At 40.1% G+C, this 27,177-nt stretch overlaps 1 protein-coding gene across 1 annotated transcript in view; it reads left to right on the top strand.

The window, feature by feature from the left end:
* EFNB2 (ephrin B2) overlaps positions 1–12,299 on the top strand; it is a 46,048-nt gene extending 33,749 nt beyond the window's left edge. Inside the window, exons 3-5 of the mRNA XM_066313509.1 lie at positions 5,485–5,577; positions 6,333–6,446; positions 8,049–12,299. Of these exons, the coding sequence (XP_066169606.1) occupies positions 5,485–5,577; positions 6,333–6,446; positions 8,049–8,431 (590 nt within the window). The 3' untranslated portion in view covers positions 8,432–12,299. The remainder of the gene's footprint in view (positions 1–5,484; positions 5,578–6,332; positions 6,447–8,048) is intronic.
* The last annotated feature ends 14,878 nt before the right edge of the window (positions 12,300–27,177 follow it).

Genomic DNA, 27,177 nt, shown 5'->3' with positions numbered 1-27,177 from the left:
GTCTCTAAAAGAAAGGGAAACCATTAGTTGCTAGTATTAAAAAATTCTCTTGTCTCTAAACATTCTTCAGCTCACCCAGTGTAATGTGTGCCAAACTAACTGCTCTTTGGTGAGAGGTCTGAACAGTTTTTTAGTTTCAGATCTCCATGCAGATCTGGCCTTGCTACTGGGGGGAGGGGGGGACAGAATTTAATTTCATTTAATTAGAACACTCTTTCTGTTATCTCAGCTATCTTGTTCTTTCGACCATGGCTAGTTTAGAAATAACTTCCCTGTTGTGATCAGTCATTGGTGGTTTTGCAGTGTGTGATTTCTGCCGTTCTTAAATCTCTCCCATAAATTATCTAAATTTATGGAAAAGAAGAATTATTTATTCAGTGCTTTACTAAGAGGATCATTAAAAGGACCAAAAGCAGATGAAGGCAGTCAGAGAACAAACAATGATGCCTGGCCAAAATAGTGCTCTATTCCTTGATAAAATAAAAATCTCTTAAAAACTTTACATGTACTTAGTAATCCTGAGAGTGCATGTGCAATTGTATGCAGCTTTGCTTTAAGAATAACTTCTTACTACTGTTGGATCTAAAGCTTGTGTAGATTTTTGCTGCTGTTTTTTCATCTGTTTCTAAGCACAGCAGGGGAAAAGTTGAAATGGGTAGTGTTGTTGATTATGTTTTATTCTGGTTTCGAGAAATCTATTTTTTGATGATGCAGTATTCAAGGAGTAATTAATAAACAAAAACTGTGAATATCACTACTGTTGGATAGTAGTGATCTGCCCCTAAAAGACCTGTAATTCTTAATTTGCTATTAACGGGTCCACGTCAGCAGGAATTAATTCTTCATGACCTCATCAAATTACATGTCTTTAATATATTGCCAAATGACTTATTGTCCAGCACACTAAGGAGGGACAAAATCAATTTTGCCCTTGCCCATCAGCTGACATCACTCATTCATTCCTATAGTCTGCGGTTTAAGGTCCATTTAGTTTCCACAGGAAAATTAAATATGATGATCATTGTTTCTCTCATCAGCTATGTAGTCCATTTCGTGCTCAAGCTTTAGAAATAGATGTGTTTTAAAGTTGTGTTGGTTTAAAGCATATGTCATTTAGTTTGCAAATAGGTAATGTTTTTCACAATCCTAAAACATGAAACTGTGGGTAATAATTGTAGCAGAATTAAAAGGCTGAGATTTTTGTCTGCTGATTTTTTAAGAAATTGTGATGGCATTTTTTCATTTCGTAATGTGTCTTGTTAGGAGTGAAGGAAGTTGAATTTTTGTGACCGTGCCTTCATTTCCAATCTCTTTGTGAATGAAAAGCTATATACAGGCACAAATCCAGCAGCTTAATTCTCCGTCTGATTAGAGCAATGTTACCAGCCTGGTAGGTTGAAAACAGCCATGATCCATGCAGTGGCGTAGCCTCCTGGGAGGCAGAGTAATAACAATCAAATGAAGACATATTAAAATGTAATATTACTTCCTCTCCATGGGGACTGTATAAGAATCATAGCCAGGAACTGTTCTTGTCAGCTGACTCTGCTATGCTCACTGACTCCCTGCCTCTGCATTTATGACTAATGCACTTTGTACAATAAACAGCACTTGTGGAGTTTTAAAAGCAAATAAATGTAAAACATTATACATTGATTTACATGAGTTCCAGCCTTTTTTGTTTCTTTGTTTGTTTTGTTGGGGCTTTGTTTGTTTTTATACAATTCATATATTTGAAAGAGGGGGAGGGAGATCAGAATGAAGTTCTTTGGTCTGAATAATTTAATTTCTCCCTTGTGTATGGAGGAGGATATGTTAAAGTAGTGTGTTACGAACCTGCAAATGTATACTAGCTTCTCTAAAGTAGCTATGTATCAGCAAGGCTCTTAACCATAATTTCATAACAGATAAGTGTTTTCTGAATGTTGAAAAGCTAAACTTGTATTCCTTATAAGATGGCAGCTGCTGTTGTATTCAAGGAATGCAGACAGACAGTGTCTTATAAGCTACTGTAAAAATGGCCTATAAGTTATTACAAATTTGTTAGAAAGTCTTAAAATTCATAGAGATTTTAGCACAATTATATGTGCTTATTTTTAGGTGTGGACAAACTGTTGAATAATTTAATGTGGTTTTGACTGTCATTATTAGTTTTGCAGTCAACCCCAGTGGAGCAGGACAGGTCTCAGAAAATCAGAGCTATTTAACCATCAAAAGATTTAAAATATTTTGCTACCTGTTTAGCAACATTTTACTTGCTTCTAGATTCCTATGTATTCCTCTATTAATACAAAGTGAAGTGTGGGATCTTGAGAACATAGAAATACTAATGAGAAACTTCATATTAATAATTAGTTATATATATTTATTAATGTTAATATTTAAGTATTTAGTCTTCTTAGCAGAGGGCTTTGTATGGTAGCTCATCCAAGTAACTGACTTGAAAATATATCCATATTTAGACCTAAATGTAAAAAACCCTGTTCTTTTATATATGTAAGAATAAATTGTATGGAAGGTTTAAAATCTGGTTATATGAACATATACTGAAGGATAACATTTCCATTTTGGATACCAGAAACTTGTGTTACATTTGTGTTTAAATCCAAAACTCCTGTCGAGGCGCCTTTTTTTTCTTTTTTTTTTTTTTTTTTTTAATATCTTTTCAGCATGAGCAGAGCTGCAGAGCTGGGTCACTTTCCCACAGAGGTGTGAGTGCAGTGGAGGAGCTAAAATGACAGTGGGTGTAATTTTCATTTGGAGATCAATATAGAAAGGCTGCAGCAAGTGTTTGAGGAATATTTTGTGCTCGCTCCCTTGTTTGACTTTTGCACACTGCACTGTCAAGGGGCATTAGCAGTATGAAACAGTGTTTTCTCTGCTGTCCCAGATTACTTCTCTTTCTCAGTGCAGCTTTTCAAAGCCTAAAACGATGTGTTTAAAGCTACCCACTTTCTTCCTGGTACACTTGGGATACGCAAGGTTGTATTTCGATAGTCTTAATGAATTTTGAAAAATAATTTTCTCCAGTGGCCTTGGGTAATTGTCAGTTTAATTACAGGAAAAGCTGAGAAGGAAACTTTGCTTTGTCACTGAAATGCTTCTCTTTGAAAATTCCCTGTTCCTCAGGACGTAGCATTCTGTACTCTGAGTGAGCTACAACATAGGCTATCCTAAAATCCCTTGAAGAACTGTGGAAAAAGTGAATATTTCTGCAAATTCATTCATCTGACATCAAAGCTATGAAAGCATTCTTTTAGCAAGTGAGCGAGGCAGATTGTGCTGGCGTAGGCACACAACCAGACTCATTGTACATCTGGGTCTTCCCATTTGGAGACTGTATTTGAAGTAATTTTGCATTCTTTTTCCCATCTTACTTTCTTCCTCTGTACTGAGGTCAGACTGTGTCCTCTGCATCTTATTGAGGCCTCCTGCTCCACGGGTTAAGTGAATAGGCCTTTAAAGAATAAAAAGGCATTGATGTTCAGAAGAAGCAGAATTCTGTTCAATTAAAATCAAGTAGAAGGTGTTTAAGGAGATGCGATTCCTTTGGCTCGATTAAAAAAAAGAATCAAATAAGAAAACCACAAGACAAAGTCAGTGTTCATTATTTGTACATTCAGTTGGTGCTCAGCTTTGGTATTTCTATTTACTGCATTTTTTCTCTGTGTCCTTGTGCTGGTACATTGGCAAATAGATCATAAAAAACACTTTCAGCAAAGACACATTTGATTTATGTTCAGGATGGGTTCTTGGTATTGATTTTTTTTTTCCCTCTGGAAAAAAAAACCAAAAGAAAACAAAACTATATGTCTCCATTATTTTCTGAGCCTGGCAATGCAGTGGCACGTTTCAGATCAGCTTTTATCTTAAATTACTCAACGTGCTCTTTTGTATTTTGAAAAGTCTTTTTGCCATACAGCTATTGTCGTGTTTTTACGGGGGGGAGGGAACAAGAGGAGGAACTGGGAGGGACCATGTATGAGGAGAAGGGAATTTTAGGAGAAGAGAGCACAGTTTGGGAAGTTTGTATGGTGGCTGTAATTCGAGTTGGTCACAAAAGAGTCAGAAGTGGAACAAAAACAAGAAGCAGATCAAAGGCTAGGAAGCAGGGTTCAGCAGTATGGGGTTTATATCTTTACGGCTAGAGAGAAGATTAGAGCAAGAAAAATACTGCATGGGGGTAGGAAGACTTTGTGAAGGAAAAGGGAAATATACATAGACTGCATTTGAAAGAAAATCCCCAAGGAAGGTGAAAGAGAAGGAGCAAGAATTAAAAACAAAGACCTGAAGAGTGTAAAGCCCACGAGCTGAAAGGAGAGGGGCAGAGGGAGGCATGTGCTGCTTCAGCAGTTCACCGCGGCCAGGCAAACAGTGAGCTCCCTGACATCCCATTTTCCATTTGTTTTCTCCGGCTGGTGGCCCAGTGCTGGTGCCTGTGCACCCTCTCATAAGTTCACTTTGGGCCTCAGATAAACAGCTCCAAGAAATGACGGTGAAATTCCCATCCCCAGGACAAGCAGGGTAGGAAAAGCCCCGCTGCATTCCCTGCGCTGCGGTGTGCGGCTGTGCCCCGCCATGGGCGCCCAGCCCAGTGCAGTGCGGTGGCTGCGGTGCCTACTGCCGAGCAGCTCCCGAATCGTTCTCCAGCAGCTGTTTTGCACCCACAGGCTGGCTGGGGCGGCAGGGGCGCGCCCTGCGCCGTGATTCAGCGTTGTGGATTCTCCCAGGGAGTGGTGCTTCGCCTCCACATGGCAGTGTCAGCCTGCGCCCGGATCGCGCGGCTCCAGCTGGCACCTAGATAAGCAAGAACAATATCAACACGGGGGAAAGCAGCCTGTTGTTTGTATGAGCTAAAAGGTTTCCCTGAGAATAGAGCGCGCTCCCCTTTGCCACCCACCCCCGCAGAGACTCCTCAATGCTGAGAAAAATGAGATTGTACTTTAAAATATTAAATGGTTTTCCAATCAGCGCAGAATCTTCGCTTTCACCTGGGTCTTTTGTATGGGTTCACTTCTTCCAGCAGGAGATTTGTAATAGAGGAAGCAGGTGTAACATGGTGATTATAAAGATATTGTTGGGAGGGGGAAAAAAAGGGTGATTTTTCAGTGCTTTTCTCCTCTGAGCCTGCCAGAGCTTCCTTTTCAGCTGACTCTATCACCTTTTTAGCAAGATGGTGTGTTTTTGTCCAAGTCAGTCAGTCAGTCAATTGTACATAGGAAAACAAAAGGCTGCTGGGTAAATTTGAAACCTTGATAACACATTCCTCCATTTGTATGTATTGTACAGCTTACCAGTGTATTCATTCCTTTGGCTTTCAACATTTCACAACTTTCCATAGGTCAGCCTTGAGCAACAAGATCAGGTCCTGGTAGATTAAAAGATCCCTGCTTTCAGACACTCATGTTCACATCACTTTGCCTGTTGATTTCCTGATTTTTATTTATTTTTATTTTTATTTATTTTTCTTTTATTTTTAATCAGCAACATCAAATGGGTCTTTGGAGGGCCTGGATAACCAGGAGGGAGGGGTGTGCCAGACAAAAACCATGAAGATCCTCATGAAAGTTGGACAAGGTAAAGACCATCTGCTGTTTCATGAAATCACTTTGATCGGTCTCAATGTCCTTTTTAGTTTTCAGGCTTCTTTTAGCAGTGTAGAGCAGAGAGCCAGTCAAGTCTAGCATGGTCATTCCTCCCATATAGTCTGAAAGTGAAGCCTATTTTCTCTTCCTCAGCTACTGACAGATTTCTACAGAAGGAGGGTTATTGTAATGAGATCTCTTCATTGGAGAGATCCCTAGAAGGAAAGGTCACCTGGGAGTAGTGTGTTTCAGTCATTTTTATTTTTATTTTAAAAACAAAAGTCACAACTCTGCTGCTCAGAATTATTTAAAATACATGAAAAGAGGGAAGCTAATATTTCTATAGTTTGCTTGTTATGAATTCTGATTACAGAGAGGTTTTTGTTCATTGTCTCTTTTCACATATAGATAACCTATTGTGCAGGAAGAAAGAATTATTATTCTAAGTAGAAGTTGGTTTAGTAGTCAATCAACTTCCTCAGTTAAACTGAACCGTCATCTGCAAAGCTTTTCTTGCCAATTACGGGAGACCCTATAGTTTCTGCAGATGGCCTCACAATTTAAACCTGAAATAACTAATATAACCATTTTGCTTTAAAAGGAAAATGACGTTCTTATATCTCCCAGTCCTTTGCATAAAGGTTCTTCTGTTAAGCCATTTGTGTCTCACGAGGTACCTAGAGCCAGCCTATAAGGCTCCATGCTGTCAAGTACCAAAGCTGCATGAGTCGTCTTTCTCTCCCCCAGATCCTAACTCGGCAGGGCAGCCCCGGCACACGGATCCCACCAAGCGCCCCGAGCAGGAAGCTGGCACCAACGGGAAGAGTTCCACCACCAGCCCCTTTGTGAAGGACCACTCAGGTAGGTGTGGTGGGACTTTGCCCTGGAACATCTTCTCCTTTGTTCCCACATGTGTTTTATTTTGCCATTAACGTGTCAGAAAAGCAAATGTTTTCATCGTGAGGCGGAGCAAAAGCTGGTTCAGACTGCTCCACTGGATAGCACGTGGGAGCTGCAAGTTTTGGCAAAAGCTGTTCTCTCCCCTCTTCCACTCTGCTGTAGAAGTTAAGCACATCTTGTGACAGTGTCTCTCATTTATAGGAAAATTTCTGGATAGGACCTTCACTAAGCATCTTTACAATGGTCAGTGCTGCCTTACATTTAGCACTCTGGCAGATGAGCGAGTCTCTTTCTCTTCCCGCATAATACATTATCAAGTGGTTCTCGACAGCCATTTATAAAGTTTATTTCAAGGCATCTATAATTAATGTCCTGAACTTCTAGCTGATCATATACAGTCTAGACATGTATGGCCAGTCTTTTACTAAATGTAAAGTTTTAGGCTTTGGTTTTGGGTGGGTTTTTTTAATAATTATCTAAACAAAATAAATAGATTATTTGAAACAAATATCTTTAGGATGCATTTCACTCACAGGGTGAACAAGAGAAAACCTAACTCTTAAGACTCAAGCTGTCCAGAAGAAAATTCATTAATTAGTAATGCTACAAAGCAAAACTTTGCTTACAGGTGACTCTGGGTTTCCTAAAAAAGGCCAAGTTTTCCTTGCCAGCTCTGTCTTTACTTACTGGGCTAATGAGTCTTTGATATAGTGAGTGGCTTCAGCTGATCCCTGCAGAGGCTTTGGTAGGAAGAGCTAACAATTCTGTGAATTGTAGCATCTGTGTAATTTTTCCATTGTGAGTGAGCATCAAGAGAGGGAAATAGGTTCAAACTTAGAAGTGAAAAAGTGTCAGTGAGCATTTATGTAATTTTTGTGACAAATAATAGGATGGTGTGATGAGCAGTAAATATCCAACAGGCTGTTCAGCACGTGGGGTTTTCCTGGCTCCCAAATGCGTGATATTGTTTTCTTTTAAGTAAATGGAAGTTAATACTAGCAGACATGCCATAGCTGTTCTGCCCGTCTCCCATGCTGCCTCAAGCTCCTTAGTTTCATTTCCAAGCAAGAGGAGTCCATGTAAGGAGGCACTAAGGATGGTTTAACTTAAATCAATATGCGAAAGATAAAATAGCAGAGGGAACACTATAGCACTGAACAGTACCAGTTGTTCTGAGAATTGTCATTTCCCTGTTTTATTTTCCCTTCCAGTCCTATCCCACCCCTCTCTTGTGCCTGGGGCTGGCCAGCATCTGTTAAAAGATGCAGTGTGCATCAAAGGCTGCCTTGTCAGTGACAGTGCTTGCCGCTGATGGATGATGATGTATGAAACAGAGTGGTTTGGGAGCAACACAAAAGTGAGATCAACAGGCACAAAGTCTTGTTTTATATTGATTGCTGACTTTGGCTGTTTGCATTTAGCTATCTAACAGGGTAATTGGTTTGTCAAAGTTTAGCTGTCAGTTAATTCTTCCAGTCTTGCTTACTCTACACATTTTTAAGCAACGTAAATGGGTCACAGGATGGCAATAACTTTTGTCTATTGTATTTCCATTCTTTCCAGGATCTAGCACAGATGGCAGTAAGGCTGGGCATTCCAGTATACTGGGTTCAGAGGTGGCCTTATTTGCAGGGATTGCATCAGGGTGCATCATTTTCATCGTCATCATCATCACTTTGGTGGTTCTTTTGTTGAAGTACCGGAGAAGACACAGGAAGCATTCCCCGCAGCACACGGCAACTCTGTCACTTAGTACATTAGCCACCCCAAAACGCAGTGGCAACAACAATGGTTCTGAGCCCAGTGACATTATCATTCCTCTAAGGACTGCAGACAGTGTCTTTTGCCCCCACTATGAAAAGGTCAGCGGCGACTATGGACATCCGGTGTACATAGTGCAAGAGATGCCTCCTCAGAGTCCAGCGAACATTTATTACAAGGTCTGAGAAACACACAGCCAGCTCTGTGGTACAGTTGAGTCGTAGAGGAAACTCACTGGTCAAATGCTTTCTGTTGGGGTTTGTGATGACGCCTTGTGTGCTAGCATTGACTTAAGCACAGGGGGGAGAAGGCAACAGCTCTTTCTCCAGGAACCGACGCGAGCTGGACAGCTTACCTAGTCTGTAGAATTCCTATCTTGGTGAATAAGTATTCACTAAAAGCTGGAAGACTTTTATGTAGAAGATGCCCATTCTGATTGCTGTACTCTTGTTACATTAATCATCCTCAAAGCCATGTGCTGTGGGCGTTCAGGCATGTACAAAAGCCAAGGGAAGATGGAGCAATCCGTGGATGTTAATAGCTCTAGGCATCCTGGGAAGGTGCTCTAGGATATATCAAGCTTGAAATGCAATCTTCTGACTTTTGTGTGTCTCTCTCAGTGCGTACTGGATTTGTCACACAGACCTTGGTGTCTAAGTAAGACTTGTTAAAGTTCTCTTGCTTTTAGTCCGTCACTGTTCCATTTGTTTCTGTTATCCAGGGCTCTGCCATCCTTCGCATAAGATTTCCTTTCACTCCACCTCCTGAATCACTAATGGAACATTAATGTTTGGAGATCCACACTCCATCCATCTGCTACAGCAGCCTCACTCGAATGGGTAATGCATTTATAAAAATTGTGTTTGATAGTACGGAGCCTTCCAGCCGAAAAGTTAGGCTGTCAACAAAGTCAAGAGCAGGACTGGGTGGTGGAGGGAAGGGCTGATTGAAGTTGCAATTGAATATTGCTGCCTCAAAACTAGAAGCTGGGAAGAAAAAAAAATGCATTTAGGTAGCACAGCACTTTGGTATGCTAAGTTTTCAGAGGCAAGTAGGAAACACAATAATACGCGCAGTGGGTTAAGGCTGCATTTGAAGGAATTCATGGTTATCAAATACCAGTGTGCAGAAAATAATAGTACCTTCAGTAGAACAAAGGGGTATTGTTAGTAAGTGAACAAGCCTGAAGAAGACAAGACAATAGCAGGCCGCTGAGGATGTATTAGGGCAGGGCTGTTGTGGTACTGGCAATAAAATACACAGCTTTGAAGCTGTAGCAAAAACATAGTCTGCTTTGGATGACTTTTAAGCAGACTCAGCTGCTATACTATCACATTATATTAAACACAGGGAAAGCATATAAGAAAACAACAGAGAGCCAAGTGACCAAGATGATTATAAGCCAATGGGTCAAGTGAGCTATAATTCTATCACTGATAAAGTTGTGGGTGAATAAACAAACAAAACAACAAACCACAAAACCTTGCTCATCTCTAAAACTAAGGCAGAATTTCTTCGTGACTGACCCTTTTGTCACTTGGGCTTATTGTAGTGCTGTCCCTGCACAGTGAGTGTAGGTACTGACTGACACAGCAGTTCATTGGTGCTCTGTTGCAAAGTTAAAGCACATATGGCAAACCTCTGGCAGTCCGTAAGGGTAAAATAAATTATGACACTGAGATGGAGAAGGAAATTATGTCTTATTTATAATAGGTGTATAAAACACAAGGGATATAAAGTGAGAGTTTTTCTTTTGTTCATTCTTTCTTACTTTTGGTTTGGTTTTTTTTTTTACTAATATATATTTTGAGATTGCACAGAATCTACACCAGAAGATGTGAAATTCATTTGCGGCAATTACATAGTCTTAACTTGTCATCATTTTACATATATACACACATATATAAGTCTATATATGCATACATATGTGTATATATACATATGCATATGCACACAGGTTTTTTTTTAAATACTTCTGGAAAAAAAAATCAGCTATCCAAAACCACCAGTGGGAGCATAGTTAAAAAAAAAAAATTCCAAAGCATCTTGTAAGAGAAAAGCAGAAAATATAAAGTCCAAAATATCACGAATTCAGTGTTACTGCATCACATATTTAACAGCAACAAGATGTGCCGGCATTTCTTTTCTGTGTTGTGTTTTCCCTTGCCTTACAGGCTGTTGTGTTCTGTAGATTTTGTTGAGGTTCGTAGAGGGGGGTTTCAGGTTAAAGTTTTCTCTTTAGCATGGCTATTCCCCTAAAGCTCCCACCCTAGGGAGGAAATAAAAAAAACTCTTTTTTTTTATATGTGCTATGCAAATAGACATTTCTAACATAGTCATGTTACTATGGTAACAGTTCGCTTTCTGATTTGGAAAGAAAATGTAGCAACAGCATTTTAGGGTTCTCAGACCTCCAGTGAGCACCTGCAAAAAGAAAAAAGGAAAAAAAAAACAAAAAAGGAAAAAAAAAAAGGAAAAAAAAGAAAGAAAAATATCTGTCATAGAAATGATCACTCTCTTTGTTTTCTGAACCTGAAAATAATGTTGGGATGTTGGTCCAAGAGAGAGAAACAAAAAGAATTCCAACCCATGGTTCTGTGGAAGGTTACCATGGTGACTAACTACAGTACATATGTAATTCTTTTCAACAACCCTTCTTTTCTATGAATCCATCCATACAAGGTTCTCTTGTAAGTCATTAAGATTTTATTTTGGGGGAGGGGGGAGAAAGGGAAAAGATGGGCTTACTGATCCTTATTTTTATTAAATCATATCTATGCTTCATCAGTTGGCTACATTCTAGTTACATACTAAACTGTGAAAAAAAATCGGATGAATTGCTCAAGAGCAACCTGCAACCAATTGAAAAAAAAAAAAAGTACTGTGCGTCTGTTTTGTGTCTGGTGCAGAATTATGACAATCTACCAACTGTTCCTTTCTTTGACGTTGGTCCAGCTTTGAAAAGTTACTGTAAATGCCTTGCTTGTATGATCATCCCTAGTCACCCAAATTGGAATTTGCACCATCATGTCTAAGTGAAGATGCTGTAAATAGGTTCAGATTTACTGTATATGGATTTGGGGTGTTACAGTAGCCTTATTCACATTTTTAAATAATTAAAAAACCCACTGAAAACAAGATAAACAAGGCTTTTCTTAACCAGATTGTGTATATAGAGCAATGTTGGTTTTTTATAAAGTCTGAGCAAGATGTTTTGTATAAAATTTGAATTTTGCAATGTATTTAGCTACAGCTTGTTTAAAGGCAGTGTCATTCCCCTTTGCACTGTATTGAGGAAAAAATTATATAAAAGGTTGCCAAATTGCCGCATATTTGTGCTGAAATTGTGTACCATGAATATTTATTTAAGAATTTCTTTGTCCAGTTTGTAAGTAACACAGTATTATGCTTGAGTTATAAATAATTTCTTCTTTTTTTTTTTTATTTTATTTTTTGGTTTTGTTTGTTTGTTTGTTTGTTTGTTTCATTCTGTATTAAAACTAGCCGGTCATAAGTTTGAAATCTGCTTTAGTTTCACATTGCAGTTAGTTCCCAGAAAATGAAAATTATGAAAATCACATTCCACGTCTGTTTCAAACTGAATTTGTTCTTAAAAAAATAAAATATTTTTTTCCTATGGAAACCTTGCCTTCTAAGTATTTTCTTCTTTAGTTTTGCAATTTTTTTTTAAAGATGAAAATAATTAAGAAAGTCACCAAGCTTGCCTGCCTGCCTGCCTCCCTCCAGTCTCTCCCTTCTTCCTCTCACCCCTCTCTCCAACTTGATTGCTAGTGGTTTATAGAAATCTGCTTAGAGTACACTGGCTTCTGTTAAGCTACTTCTTTCAAATTCTCTCTTCTGTATATCAGCAGATTTTAGAAAACACCTGGGCATCTTGTGCCCCTGAAAATCAGTGAACTGCAGTCTGATGTGGTAGCCAGGTTTCTTGGATGATCTTGGAGTTGAGAGTATAACCACATAAGTAATTCCCAGACATTAGGGGGTTGGATGTACTCTGTGGGCAGAATCATAGGAAAAAAAAAAACCAACAAACCTTCTGGGCTCTGTTTCTCCTGAAGAGGCAAAGCAGTGAGCCTGGGGTGACAGGGCTAAGCAAGAAAGGACAGGAGATGGAAGATGTTGAGAGGATGGTGAAGGTTTAGAAGTGCTGCAAAGTCAAGACATCTCTTCATGGTTCTTCAGCTGCAGCCTAGGGGAGATGGGGGCCAACGTGCAGGTAGCACAAGCCTTAATACAAGATGTATGGTTCTGGTGCCCTGATTTTCACTAGGGTAACATTCATTTAGTGAATAATGCCTTAATTTTCTGACAAAGCCCAATCACTCTGAAACTGAAGCACCTTTCCATTTGTTAGCAGCACATAAATGGTATGATCATGGAATAACAGGTGGGAAGGTCTACAAGGGCAAATATGCATTTGTTGCTTTAAAAGCAGATGCCAACTAGCCATAGAAATTTCACAGAAAAAAGGCAGTTAGCTATTGGTAGAATGGGTTGTGCAGTTCCCATTTGTCAAATTATTTATTATTTTCTGAATGATCAGAGAAAAGTGACTCTATACCGAAGACGCTTACCATGTCACAGTGGCACAAGTACTCTGAAATGGGACGTACAGAAATCCCTGGGCTGGGAGATGGATTCTTGCAGATGGAGCTTATTTTAGGGGTCCAGTTAATAGAATCTCTGCTGGAAGTTGACCTTAAAGAGGAAGTCACAGTGGCACTCAGGTTCACCTCCTAGCTCTGGTAGAGATGACCTTGTGAGATTTGGTCCAGCAGAAGGCCTAAGAGTGAGCATCCTCTGGCATCTCAGTAAATCTTGGGCCTAATGCTCTATTTACGTCTGTAAGGCACTTCAAAGGAGATAGCCTTGTGTTCTCTGAGCACACAGATACTCAGCTGGATCGTGTTTTCCCTCCCTGCTTCATGGTTGCACACAGGCAATCCCGCTTGCTGCTCTCGGTGGGTTGTCGTGAGGGCTCCCACGTCGTCATCTGCTGTGAGGTGCTCAGGTCTGGTCTGTGCTGAAAGCCTGTCTGGCACAGCCATCTGTTAGAGCTGTGGCTCTAGCTTAGTTAAGGCCAAGGCTATTGTTTTTATTTTAATCCTTGCTAAATACTAGAAGATGTTGATAAACAAATACTTCAACAGTGTCGACCTTACATGGCATTTCCATTACTGTGCCTCTTTTTTCCATGTATAATAAACATATATTATTGTATATATTTATAACTAGCATGTGTACTGACACCCGTGGACACCTATTTTTGCCACTGTCTTAGCAATAAGGGAAAATTGGTGTTGCTATAAATTCTGTCTCTACTAGGAGGGAAAAGTCGTTGCCAGTGTAGTAACTATCTGTATACTTATGCCTGGGGCCGAGGGTGCTTGGTTAAAAGGAGTGCCTTGCACACATACCTTCACAAACAGAGCAGAACCTCCACTGAGCTGCTGAACTCATTTTAGTAAAAGATGCCTTAGACACTCAGCATAAGGTCATTGTCTTACAACCCATCTTTTATAACTTGCAGAGGAAAAAAAATACCTTTCATTTTTCCTGCTGCTGACACCTCACTATTAATTATCAAACAAGCACAAAATCAGAATTTACTGCCTTTATTACAAAACCGGTTCTCTGGCAAGAGCTAGTCCAAGTCAATAGACTCCACTAAGTGGAAAATAAAATTATAATTCACAGTAGTTATCCATCTAGAGTGGAGTTAGGATCTGTTATATAAAATAGTGCCTCACAAAGTAAGCATAACAATGTTACTGCCTTGGTTTAAAACCTTGTACCTCTTGTTCAGCCTGTCTCTTTAGCTTTGCTGTGGTGCATTGATCAAATGCTCACTCAGTCAGCAGCGCACTCGTTTTGATTCTATGGGCATCATAAATTTTCTTTTTGCAGAAAAGCTTAAAATTTTGTAGTGGTTAGCAAAATAAAGGACAATGAAAATTCAGTCTTTCTAACTGCCACTCTCCATCTTCACAGCCACAATACAAATTTTGGTGGGGAAAATGCCCAGGGTTTAAAAACACCAAACAAACTCCTTATACAATTGGTATGTCATTACATGAAGCATCAGACCAGAAATCAAGTAATATTTGTTTTGGAAAACGATGAATGTTGGAGCGTATACCACAGTGTATTAATGATCGTGCTATTCATAATCCAAATGGTGCTGGATTCAGCTGCCTGAGCTATCGTCTATGAAACAAAATAAAGGCGTCTTTCACATGGTGCATGCAAATGCTTTGATGTGTAATTAAGGCATAATGCAATCCATAGGAAACCCTCTTGAGAAGGAGGGGCAAGAGCCTGCCCATACACTGTGAGGATGAGGAGGTGGAGCTGCTGGTGGCTGCTTCTGGAGGAAAGCCTGTGAAACAGAGGGAGGTGGCAAGAGAGGGAAAGTGTGTGAGAGGGCAGCGCCTTTCTGAGGAGGAGGCTCAGGGAGATCTGCAATCACAAAATCCAGGGAGAAATAAGAGCAATGTGGCAACTGTGGAGGGAGAGAAACAGGCTTCACAGCTCGGGGAAAGGCTTTGGTGGAAAACACGTAACAGCAAGCAGAAGAAAAGTGTTGACAGATGAAAGGCAAGTGTAGTGTTTGATAAGTATTGGTTGTTGTTTCAGGTGGGAGAGATCAGGCCAGGTTGTTCTGCTAGACACTGGGAGGAGACTGAGCCTAAATGGGGTGGAGAACCCAGGCCAGAACTCGGAGCTTTCTGCACCCTGGGATCCAGAGAAAAAGACACCAAGGATCTGCAAGAATTGAGTAACTGTAGGGCTATTCAAACTCCAAAAAGCAGAGGACCTTGTGCGCAGCTGTCACAGCCCCTGAAACAGGAGTTGTTTTTTGATGAGTGCGTTGAAAGACCCTCATGTGCTTAGACTGCTGAAGAAGTGCAGTTATTAAATCAATAATATGGGGAATTCGTTGAGGGTGGGAGGATAGTTGCTTCTAGATCAGACCTTCAGTGGATATAAATTAGCATAGTTCAGTTTGATATCTGATCCTCCTTATCTGAGAGTTCAGAATTGCACACGCATAAGCAATACTCAAACAGATTTTATTATAGCCCTCAGCTATGAGAAAATGCTTTATAAGAGTGTTGTTCTGAATATTATGAAGATTGTACTCAAAAACATACCAACAGTGACTTGCTTTTATAAAAGACTTCTATCAATGCCATAAAAATTGTATTTTGTATTTTGTTGAATATTGTCAGCAATTTGCTGTGTCTGTTCATTAAAAGTAGGTTGGATTACTAGCAAATGTGTAATAAAACTTCTTTACTTTTTAATGAGTCTTTTTTGCCTCTCTTTAATATTTAAACTCCTTCCTTCCTACTCCTGCATTCGGTTCTATTCTTTATGCATAACAGGCAGGTCAGCTGTGCAATGTTATTACATTATCTGTTCATGCCCACATGCTATGTTTCTAGTCTTTCCAAATCTCTTAATTCATTCAACATACCTAATTCTGACTGTCTTTAAACTCAGCTGTTGGAAGCGTATGACCACATGAATAATTTAGTAATTATTCAGAATCAATAGCACTTCAGATTTTAATTGCCATGAGAAATATGGGAGGATGTGAGGCCAGGAGGCCAAAAGAGCCCTTTGTTTATCACACTAAAAGATCTCGAGATTTGGGGAAATCCAAATGACGATGAAAGAGTTAAAATCATGCATGTTCTGCCTTTGCTTCACTCTTTCCCTTCATTATGTGTTATATTTTCTTCTCGTACATAACCAACAAAGCATATTTGAATTTTCCAGGCCTCAAAACAGTGTCCAAGCTGCAGAGATTCAGGCTGGGTCTGTAGGTCTTTTCTTGAATTTCCACTATTGAGTAAATTTCCTTCAGCCTGTTTATTGCACACCAAGATGCCATGCCCTGATCACCTGCTCATCACACCAGCCCTGCCCATCACACCAGCCCTCGCTGGGGCTTCATATGTTCCCAAATAAGGTTTAATTTCTGGACAAAGCTTTTGTTACTCACCCTGAAAGCTTCTTTTCAAATATTGCCCTAGGCTTTCCTCCCTTTATGTGCCTGTTTCTGGATTTAGGCTCGTGACGACATTTCCTGAAAAAAATAAGGTCCTGATGGAACACAGGAACCGTTCCTGTACCAAGAGTGTGTTTTATAAGCCCCTTATTTTTCAATCAGCTTTAGTTTGAATTTTTATATGGCTTTATTTCTTCCTTTTGTATTTATTCAGTTGCATCTGAAGGAAAATAGCACGCGGTAAAATTCCTAAATACAATTTAAATATAGCTTGTTTCAATCCGCTTGGTTTTACATTTCCATTCATCAATACATTAAGTTGAAAGTATCCCAGATTGCTTTGTCTTGCTTCTTGTAATTTAAGAAAAATTATTGAATATGTTATAATTTCTTCTCAGAAAAGTGTAAGCAGTTCACTTTAGAAAGCATCATTTGAGGAGAATTAAGAAGCAGTTATTGATGTGTAGCACAAAACTGAGTGAGCATATTTGAAATAGACAGAATGGCTTTGGGCAATAACCAATATTTGGGTTTGGTTTGTTTCCTTAAGCCAGCTCAGAACAGGAGAGGAGAAAGTACTGTTGGTTTTACTGTCAGTGCACCAGTCTGGTGGCAGGCAGCTTCTTTATGTAGCTTTGTCCTTTCAGTCTCTTATGAGGAGCAGTGATAAAACTGAATTCTGGATGCTTTGGCCACCGAAAGGTGTAACCTATGTGATTACACACAATACAAGGGATTTATACTAAGACATTGTTCCTGCAGAAGAGACATAAATCCTTCTTGCCAGCTCCCTTCCACTCTGTTCTAGTGCTGCATTTTAAAACAGCAGACGTTTTTGCTTTGGATTTTTTTACTCAGCCTAAATATTTCAAAGATAGCATCAGAACTATATTTATCAAGTTATACAACACTTTTGTCTCCCTGTGTAGCTGGCTGCTTGCAATGTTTCCACAGCATCCTCTTTACACAAGACACCATTAATAGACTGGTGCCTACAAGCACCCAGATGAGACTTTGGAGACTCATTTTTGCACCACCTCTTTGAGAGATATCTTACCACTGCATTTAAGCTGTGTTACGCTACTGATGGATTGAAAAGCCAACACACTCCGCTCCAGAAAGGCCCCATCATTGCTGATGAAAGTTAGATGGTCTGGCTTTATTTTCTCTTTCAGTCACCGTCCGGGAGGGATTACTGTGGGCTGCTCAGGCAGGGATGCGGAGAGGAGGTGGCCAAGTCCCACTGCCCAGCACTCGGGTGACTCCATCTCCAAAGGACGAGCTGCTCCACGGCGCACAAGGCACGGGTGTCACAGCTCTCGCTTGCCGTGGCACCGAGCGAGGCAGACGCAGGACTGAAGCTGCCAGGGATGAGGCTCAGCCCGTTCGGCTTTCAGTGCACGGCCCTGAGAGCAGCCGCTTGGAATTCAAAAGATTCCTTGGAAGTGGGCTGAGCCTGCAAGGGAGGCAAGTGGGGGCTGGTCCCGGGCTTCTGGCATGCCTTAGCTCATCTGCTGCAGCGCTCTGCCAGACGTGCTTTGCAAGGAACAATGAGGAGGATCCGCCTTAATGAAACCCTTGGAAGCTCCACGGGTGGTGAGAATCGGGGCTGCAGGGATAACCAGCTGTGACTGTCACGGCAGTATCTTCTGCAGACCCCGAGGTCGGCACCGGAGTCTCCGGAGAGGCTGTTTCTCGGAGATCTGTGAAGGTTTACACTTCCTACTTACTATTTGACAGCTCCACTTAACATTGCTGCCGGCTCCTGGAACAGCGGCTGACCCAAACATGGTTTCTTAAGCACGAAGTGAAGTTTCTCCTTGATGCAGCTTGATAATGACTGATTTCAGTGCCCTGAAGAATTTGGCCCCTAATTACCAGTCAACTGACTGACATGGATCAGGCGGCAATTAAATTCCTATAAAATAGGACTCGTTCAGCAACATTTCCAAGTCCCTTAGAAATGCTTTTGGAAATATCCTATCCATTGCCAACTATTCAAAGATAAACGTAATTGTTAAGTGTACGAAGTGCTTTTTCTTTAGGGGCAGTGAAAAATCAGAGTTTTGAGCATTCTTAATGGGTGTTGAAATTCTTATTTTTTTAAAATCTCCCTGAATTCCAGGCCTGTGTGCCTTTCTGTGGAGGTGAGTTTTACAGTTCAGTCACACATCATAGGAAAGAGTATTTTCTTTGATCAATTTTTAGCTTTCCACCTTTGAATCTTTCTATTCCTTTCTTCTGAGACAGGAAAATCAACTCCTAAGTTCTATCACTTGTTAGCATATTTCTACCTTAAAAAAAAAAAAAAGTTAAAATTCATTCATCTCACTCTCTTTCTTGTGGTACCCATGCTTCCCTGTCTATTTCCATTTAGTGAATTTTCCATGCCCCAAACGCCTTTTTTTTTTTTTTTCTGTACTTTGAACTCTCTCTTAGTTCTGCTTTGTCCCTTAAAAGGAAAGAGAGAGGAAATATATAGTTTGCTAGTCAAAATTGCATGGCTCTTTCCTATTTTATAACCTTAGAAAAGCTGAGGAGGAACTGCATGAGAAACAGTTTGGATGCCATCCTGGCCAGTTATTGTGTCCACAGCATTTTAGGAAACTGCTCCTGTAAAACATCCTGGGTGGTGATAAAGCACTTTAAGCTTGCATTAATAGTAGTAGGATTTGAAACTGCTCAGCATCTCGTAACTATCCTATCCAGAAAGAGAGGATTATATTTTTGGCTGCAGCTGCAAAGCTTAAGAGGTTTCTACCTATGTTTCTCTATAGCAAAATCAGGATATTTCCTTTATAATACATTAGCAGGAAATGTTTCTCTGAATACTCTGTTGTTGTATCTTCCAACCAGATGCATGAAGCTCCTTTCTCAAATAGGCCTTTTGATCCATTTTTTTTTCCCTCACAAACCACATGAATCACCCACGTACCAACAATTTGCCTCATTTCTCAATCCATCTTTTTTAGACAGACCACACCCTGAGCTATGTCTGGATCCTTTCCCACGTGCTAAAAGTCCCTGCTTGCAACCAGACTGTCACCATCTCCATGACCTCTGAAAACATGCAGTTTAGGTCATTCGCCGGGGATGTAGGAGTCCTGGGTTGAAATACACTGCTAGCATGACTCAGAACAGAAGTATGGTTATATGATTTCATATTATTGCCCTGTCAGGTACTTTCTGTTGGAGTTTTATCCCTTATGGTAGATGAAACAACTATTGCTCAGAGAAGCCTCTAAAATTCGTGAACCAGCAGTCTAAGGAGTCAGGCTGCAGCACTGCTCACCAGTCACGTGCAGAGGCACGTCGTTGTTGTTCAGTGGGAGAGGTGGATCAAAATTATCCCCAAACCTGGCATTTAGGGAGTTCCCCTTTAATATGGAGGGCATGGTTCATGTCTCAGAAGACACTGCAAGCCCATTTGCCCAGCTTAAATCTTGTTTGAGGTCTCTGACCCTCACATTGTTCATATTTGCCACATCCTAAAGTGGGAGATTGGGTCTTACTGGCAGTGCACTCTCCTCCGAGGTTTTGTCTTGGGCTGAGATCCCAAACACTGAGATACCACTAATGGTGGACAGTAGACTCCTTCAGGAGGTTTCTTTTTTCGGAAATCAAGGCACCCTCTGGGGCCAACGTCAAGGAGAGGTGTCAGCAGCACCAATCAGACAGATTGAGATGAGAAAATGCACAGCAAAGAGCCTGCCTGCTTCTGAAGATTGAAAAAAGATGAATCTGTCAATTTTTGCTCTAAATGGGAAGCTGAACTTTAAGGCATGGCTTAACCAAAGGGCAGCATATGGCAGCAGTACAGCTGTTTGAAATCCGCGTGCACTTCACACTGGCACTTTGACAAACGCTATTGTGTTACAAATACTGGATGACACAGTAAATCTGGGGCTGCATTCAGCTCTGCCCTACGCAGGCATAATTCCCACTGACTCCGTACACGTCTATACCAAAAAATGTATGGAAGTGCGTAGGCCCGAAACAAATACACAGTGCTGGTAAGGAATCCTTCTGGCAGACTGAGCACCATTTGATACGGTTAGACCCCTGTAGCAGGAAGCGTGAACGCTATAATATGGAACTGGAGGAAAAATTAGGGAATCCATCAGGCCTAGAAGATGCCTGGTGATTTTAAAGACAAAACTTGAATTTCTGCACTGGAGCAACATACGTGCTGGCTGGTCATTATAAGGGGAACAGGGCTCCTCCTGCTGAGATCCATTTACTGTCTTTCATACTCTGCTTTTTGTCTCTCTGCCAGTTTCTACAAGGAAAGAAAGAATTCAGAGGGTTGGGGTTTTTTTCTGGAGTGAAAGCCTACAGGAGGCCTAAAAAGAGCACTACACAAATATATCAGAGAAGAGATCATGTTGCAGGGAAGCTGTGGCTGCCAACGATGAGATGTTCAGTTTCTTAGCCACTTTAGGTCAGAAACCAGGTGTTATGTTGTTGATCCCATGGCTGCTTGCCATCCTCTGCCTCCTCCTGTAACAAACAGTCTCAGCCGAACAGCTTTCACAGCTCCAGATGTTTAAAAATACACTTTTAGAGTACTTGAACAAGAAAGTGCTCTTTGCAAAGTACTGCTTTCTATGTTCAGTGGCAGAGCCGGTGCTGAGTCCTCTACACTGATTTTTAGATGGCATTTTAAAAGCTTCAACAAGTCTGGACACATATTTTCTTTGCTTAAAATCTGCTTAACTCTTTCAGCACTGTGGTTTTAGATCCCCCTGGTATTCATATAACTACAAAGGGCTTAAAATCTGAACAGTGGAAAATAAATGGGAAACCGATGGCCTTCTATTTTTTTTTTCAGAAATAGTAAAGGCAGAAAGGAAAAATGTTGTAAACATGAAATCAACTTACTCGTGCATTTCCTACCACTACGAGCCAGAACAAGCTGGCTTATACCAAACGGTCAAGCAGCAAGGACAATTTTTGCAAAGGGTTCAATAACTGCAGAAAATACCATCCCACTGGAGCATTTGGGGCACTTTATAACAGTCATGGCTTCAAATTTATTAAGCCAAATGGCATTACAAACTGTGGGGAAAACAGAGCAAGAGTTAAAAATCATTTAAGATTTAGGTAAAAATCTATCTTCATGTTAAAGATAAGTACTTTATGCTAAAAGAGGCAGAGCTGGTGCTGGCATCAAAGACAAGGATGTCAGCAGGAAGTGCCAAGGAAACAGCTGAGGCCTTGCACTTCAAAAAGCTTTACTCTGGGTGAAGGATGTTCCCACCAACAGTCAAGATTCACAGATGACATTTTCAGATGTCTTTGGTTTTTTTTCATCCAGGCTGTCACATGATGGAGCCTATGCCATATGTCTTTTCCATGGGCTTCAGTTTCTTAGGTGTCTACAACTGCTTTCAGTTCTCCACTATAAGGTGGAGAAGAAAGCCTCACTGGTTTGTCTTGTTATTTTAGAATTTGTTCCATGAGATTTGCATGGATTCCTATTTCTCTTCCATTAGCAGAGACAATTTTTAGCTGCTAAATGCAATGTTAACCAGTTTTGCTGACAAGGACATGGCTGACCCGTCAGATCTTTGACAAATGACTGATTTAGTGTAGAAATGTCTATTTATAAACTAATATGAAAAAAAATATTAAGGATGAGTAAACTAATTAATAAGCAGTGTATTCCTGCTGGCAACATGAATAAAGTTACTGCTCGGTCAACAGAGAATTCAGCATTGCTCCATATGCTTCTTTTAGTGGTGTTCAAATAGCTCAGGTATAAACTTTGGGTGACCTTATTTGTTTCGTGTTTAAGTGGGTCATTAAAGGAAACTGTCACATATCAAACTAATTGCTTTTCTTAATTCCTTCCTTCTACTGTGAAGAGGAATAATAAGCATCTTATCTTGTTGATACATCAAACTTCTCCTGCTTTTGGAAGAACTGTGTATCCTCAGAAATGAGGCTGAATTTCCCCTAAAATTTTAATCCCCACAATCTTAAATATTTATAATTTGAATGAGGGAAAGAAGCACTCTGATTTTATGTCTTTAATGAGCTTCATTCACTTATTTGCTAAGGTGGGGCAGGAAACCTCACTCTGAAGGGGTGAGGGAAGGGCAAGCAGCCTCAGGCAGAGAGCTGAGTTACATCTCTGTGCCCCAAATGCAGAAAGACCTGTGGGCATTGCAATTCTCAAACCTAAATTTTAGGTATCTGACTTCTGTTGTGGAATCCAAGACCCAAATGGTGCATGAATTCTCCACTGGATGCCTGGGGTGGAGTTAGGTGAATCATAACCCACCCAGCTAAATTCATCTATTATGTACAGGCTCTGAAGCCAGTAGCGTTAAATTAAAAATTACATGGAGAATACTTGGCCTGTGGTTTACTTGAAAGAAAAAAAACAACAAACCAAACCAAAATTAGCAAAAGTGTGTATTTCTTTAAATTTTCTGCTGACAGTCCAGAGATAATTAGCCTACAGCTGCAGACTGGGGAGAACAGCTCTTTTTTCTGCCTAGAAGCAGCAGGTGAAAGCCCTGAGAGAGAAGCTGGGTGCCACTGACTTAATTTAGTTGCTTAAATTGAAGGCAGCATACAACAACAGAAAGAAACAGGGAGGTGGCAAATCTTCAAGGCCAGGATTTCTGAAGAGTGGCAGTTAATAAACAGAAACGAGAGTATGACTAGAAATAAGAAAGGATTAAGTATATGTACTTATGACACCCCTGTAGTGTCATAGATGCTTTTGACATGTATCAGCTAGACACAAGCCCAGACTCAAAAGTAGTGCACTCTGATGAGAAACGTGATATGGCAATGGAGAATTGTAAGTGATAGAAGATGGAGGAGTGTTACAAAAAAAGTGATGAGCCCATATACTGCTAGGCACATATGCAAAAAAACCTTTCCCATTTGTCTGTTGTGCTCCCACCCATTGTTCTGTACCTTACCAAAGCCTGCTGTTTTGCAGGATTTCCTTGTGACCTCCAGATACTCATTTCTGTTGTGAGCCAAAACACAATCATGCATTTCTTGGTACATTTCTTATATTGTGAGTACCTCTATTTTAGGAATGTATTAGCATGAAGATTATTTCATTTTTATGAAGGGGAAATTACTTATCTGTTTCAATAGGCAACAGTTTAGTAATAATAAAAGGCAATAATAAAAATGACAACAAATTATCATAATTATCTGCCTACATAAATTCTTACAATGCCTGTTCTATTGGGCATTTGTTTGAAGAGGCTTTTTTTATCTGCATGAGATGATAAAATGTATAGAGAGAATTGCTCCGGGTTTTTTTCCAGGAAGGATCTTCAAAGTAGCCTCATCACTGTATGCTGACATTTTAATAACATCAATGGGAGGACTTGTGGAGTAAGCCTAAGTTAGTGTGACAAAGTAAAGTACAAGATTAAAATGTATTAAAATGAAAGGGTAGAAGTTGTCTTTCCAACACTTTCATTAGAAGGTGAGAAAGAGCAGTGTCAAAGAATACTGTGCTTCTTTGTGAATCAGGAGATAAGGAATACTGGCTACTGACAGTCACCAGTCTCTCCTTCTTCCCAAGTGCTGAGTACACACATGGTCAGGTCTAATGAAATGAGAGAAATCCTTGTTTTGGGATCCTAGTAAGTACAGTCAAACATTACTACAGCCATGATGTAAAGCCAGGTATGACTCCACAAAAGAAACACAGCTCTAGCCGTGGCTCTAGCTCTAGATATGGTGTGGCACAAATACTAGGAGTAACTGTCCAAAAACAGTAAAGTCACATTTGAACAGTGTTTACCCAAAGGCGCCCCTGTGAAAGGGCTTCTATAATGGAGAAAAAGCCACAAGTACCCAGTGGCCTAAGCTGTCTCTCTGTACCCACACTCTGCTCCACCTGAGCAAACAACCAGACCAGCAGGTAACCAGGAGCAGGTGCAGAGACAGTACCATGAAGGTCAAATCAGGAAATAAGCTCTTATTACTCCTGTTTGTTTTATTTATTATTTCTTCATTTTTAAATTTCTCATTATGTCAAGTTATGGAGGATTTGTTTCTTGAGGTGCCATAACAAAGTATGCATGTCACCCAGTGTGATGTGTTACAGGATGTTGTGGATTTTCTTTAAAGCCTACTCTGGCAGCCGTTGTATTTGGTATACCATCAGCAAATTTATATGCTTTTGATTAAACTTTTTTTTGGTTTAGAATGGCGCCTCTTATTAACACATAAGAGCAGAGCCAAGTAGAATAGCAAACAGAAGGAAGAAGAATGCTGGAGGAAAAAACCTGCAGTTCTTGGATAGCTGCTTACAGATTTTGTATAAAAACCTGTGAAGATCTCTTGTCACTGAGCAAAAAAAAAAAAATGTTTTAGAGGTTTATAGGAAGTGTTAACAACTGCATACTAGGCATTATTTTCCCCTTGTTAAACAAAATAAATAATGAAAGTACCAAGCCTTTTCAAAGATTCTACCAAGAGGCAAGTGCCAGCTTTTTGTTTATTTATTTACCTTTATAAATTAGTGATATATTGGATGCAAAATCATTTGGAGGCTTGCGTATTTATACAATGTGAATAAATCTCAAGGCCTGTGTTAAATTTATGGCAGCACAGTGAAACTCAGCCGTGCCCACACACCTGCATGAAGTGGGTGTTTTAGTTCCTTGGATCATGTGGATTATCTCTACTGTAAACTATGCATTAATAGAGAGCAGAACAGGCACTTACCATATTCCCTTTTGGAATTAAGAAATAAAAGTCAACTTGCATACTTGGCTGCCTTTGAGGAGGCTTCTAGAAAGAAAAGTTCAGAAGGTAAATGAGAGGAGTATCATGACTAACAAAATAAGGAAAAATTACTGTGCCATTTTAAGTGTAAATTTATCTTGGAAATACCACCTCAAAATGCTACTGAGTAGCTAAGTCTATACAAAGTATCTTTTGCTGGCTATTTGAAAAAATAAACAACACAATCACCAAACCTAAAAATCCTCTTCTGTAGAGACATCAAATATAAACTATAACTTTCTGTTAACCTTATACCTGATATTTGTATTTACAGGGAATTAGAAAGGCCATGACAACCACTTTGATTTTTCCACCCGTTCCAGCCTCAGGAAAGGAAACAGAATCCAGAAAACCTGTCCCGCCTGACTCCTATCTCATCATCAGTTTTCCCAGCGCAGTGTGGTGGCAAGAAACAGTTTCATGGGGAGATGGGGCGTTTGAAGAGCTGCTAGTGCAGACGGCAGGTTTTCCCCAGGAAGGTCAGGAAGCAAGACTGGGGTGGATTTAGCAAGTGAGAGGGCAATAATGTACAGATCCATCAAGGAAAAATACAGAAGGGAACGCTGGCAAGCAGGGAGCAATGCTCTGAAGAAATCCACAGAATCTCCACTCGGTTCCCTATTCTCCGTAGTCAGCCTGAAATCAGCATGGCATGTTCACACAGTGTTGTACAAAGATACTAAAATCTAATCTCAACTAATCAAAAACATCCTGAAGACTTTAACCACTGAGATCTAGGGTGCTGGAAAAGTGGAAAGCAGTACTGTTCCATTGGCTATATTTGGTTTCTTACTAATTTTGTAGTAGTATATATACGTGGTATAGAACAGAGCAACATCATTTGTGTTATTCTATCAACTTTTTTTAATGCATTTTCCATTTTTTTCCCCAAAACGTCACAGTAGTCTATATAGTGCCACCTTGTTTCAAGGAAGCATATTTACATTGCCACAAGAATAATCATGTGATTCAAAACCCTTCAGTGCTTTGTGGCTGTAGGCTTTACATTGCGTCTTGCAGGATTGTGGCTCCTGGGGGTTTTTTGTGCAGCCTCTCTCAATTTTCTTAAAGCAGAAGAAAACTGCTGTGGATAGGCCTGGAATCACTGTTTTCCTTTTGTCACTTCATTTTTTAGGTGTAATCACAATATAAAGTACTGTGTAATTTCAGAAGGATATAAATGAAAGAATTAATAGAAAAATAAGTAACTTCATGTATGTCTCATTTTAAGCTTCATACATAGCCAAAAATTAGATAGTAAAATATATATCTTTTCCCCTCTTTAGATTTGTATTCGAACATTTGTGTCAAAAAATCAAATTCAGACTAATCAAGTCTGCACCTTTGTGCATATACCTTTTCCCTGAGGCAGAATTATCAGACAGATTGTTGTACTACTGATTTGTGGGAAAAAAAGAAAAGATGATAAAAAAAAAGAAAATGCAAGGTTTATTTCAGTTTATTTTTTGCAGATTGGTCAGGATAAATACCATCTCTTCTTACGTATTTGACTGCTCAGTCTCCTCTGATTTAGCTCAGTGAGCTTTCATGCCAATTTACTCCTGGGCCAACTTTGCTTGCAAAGTGCTAATTGAGAGAAGGCACCATTGCTCAGGGCTATCTGCTTTCTGGCTAGGACAGCTGATTTTACTGACAACATTATCAGCCAATGTTTCCAACCCAGATGATGAAAATGGGAAGATTTGAACTGGGTCATCATTTTGATACAATTAAAATGAAAATGTTTGTTGCATTGCCAGGGTTTAAGTAATCTCCTAGTGGACACTGGAAGTTGTAACACGGAGCATGTCTGTGTCAGATTTAATTCAGGTAATTACAGGTCAGTTTAAACACCACAATTTCAGTGTTTATGTCTCTTGGTAATAAAGCTCATTTAGGCACTCATTTAGGCTTCACTGACTAGGCTCCTGTGCAAGAATTTAGGCAGAAGAGGTTCCTGGAGTACTTCATAACTGTGAAGGCCTTGGTCAGCTTTTAAAAGAAAGGTTTACAAAAGCTCCTCCGAGTGAAAGCCTGGAGGTATCCTAACCCCACACAGCGAGGGTGCCAGTCAGTCACTGGGGTGGGTCACAAAGGTTACTGGAGATAAAGGAATTTTGC

This window comes from Sylvia atricapilla, chromosome 2 (assembly GCF_009819655.1).
Source record: "Sylvia atricapilla isolate bSylAtr1 chromosome 2, bSylAtr1.pri, whole genome shotgun sequence".
Lineage (NCBI taxonomy): Eukaryota > Metazoa > Chordata > Aves > Passeriformes > Sylviidae > Sylvia > Sylvia atricapilla.
This window is presented reverse-complemented; position numbering and strand designations above follow the sequence as displayed.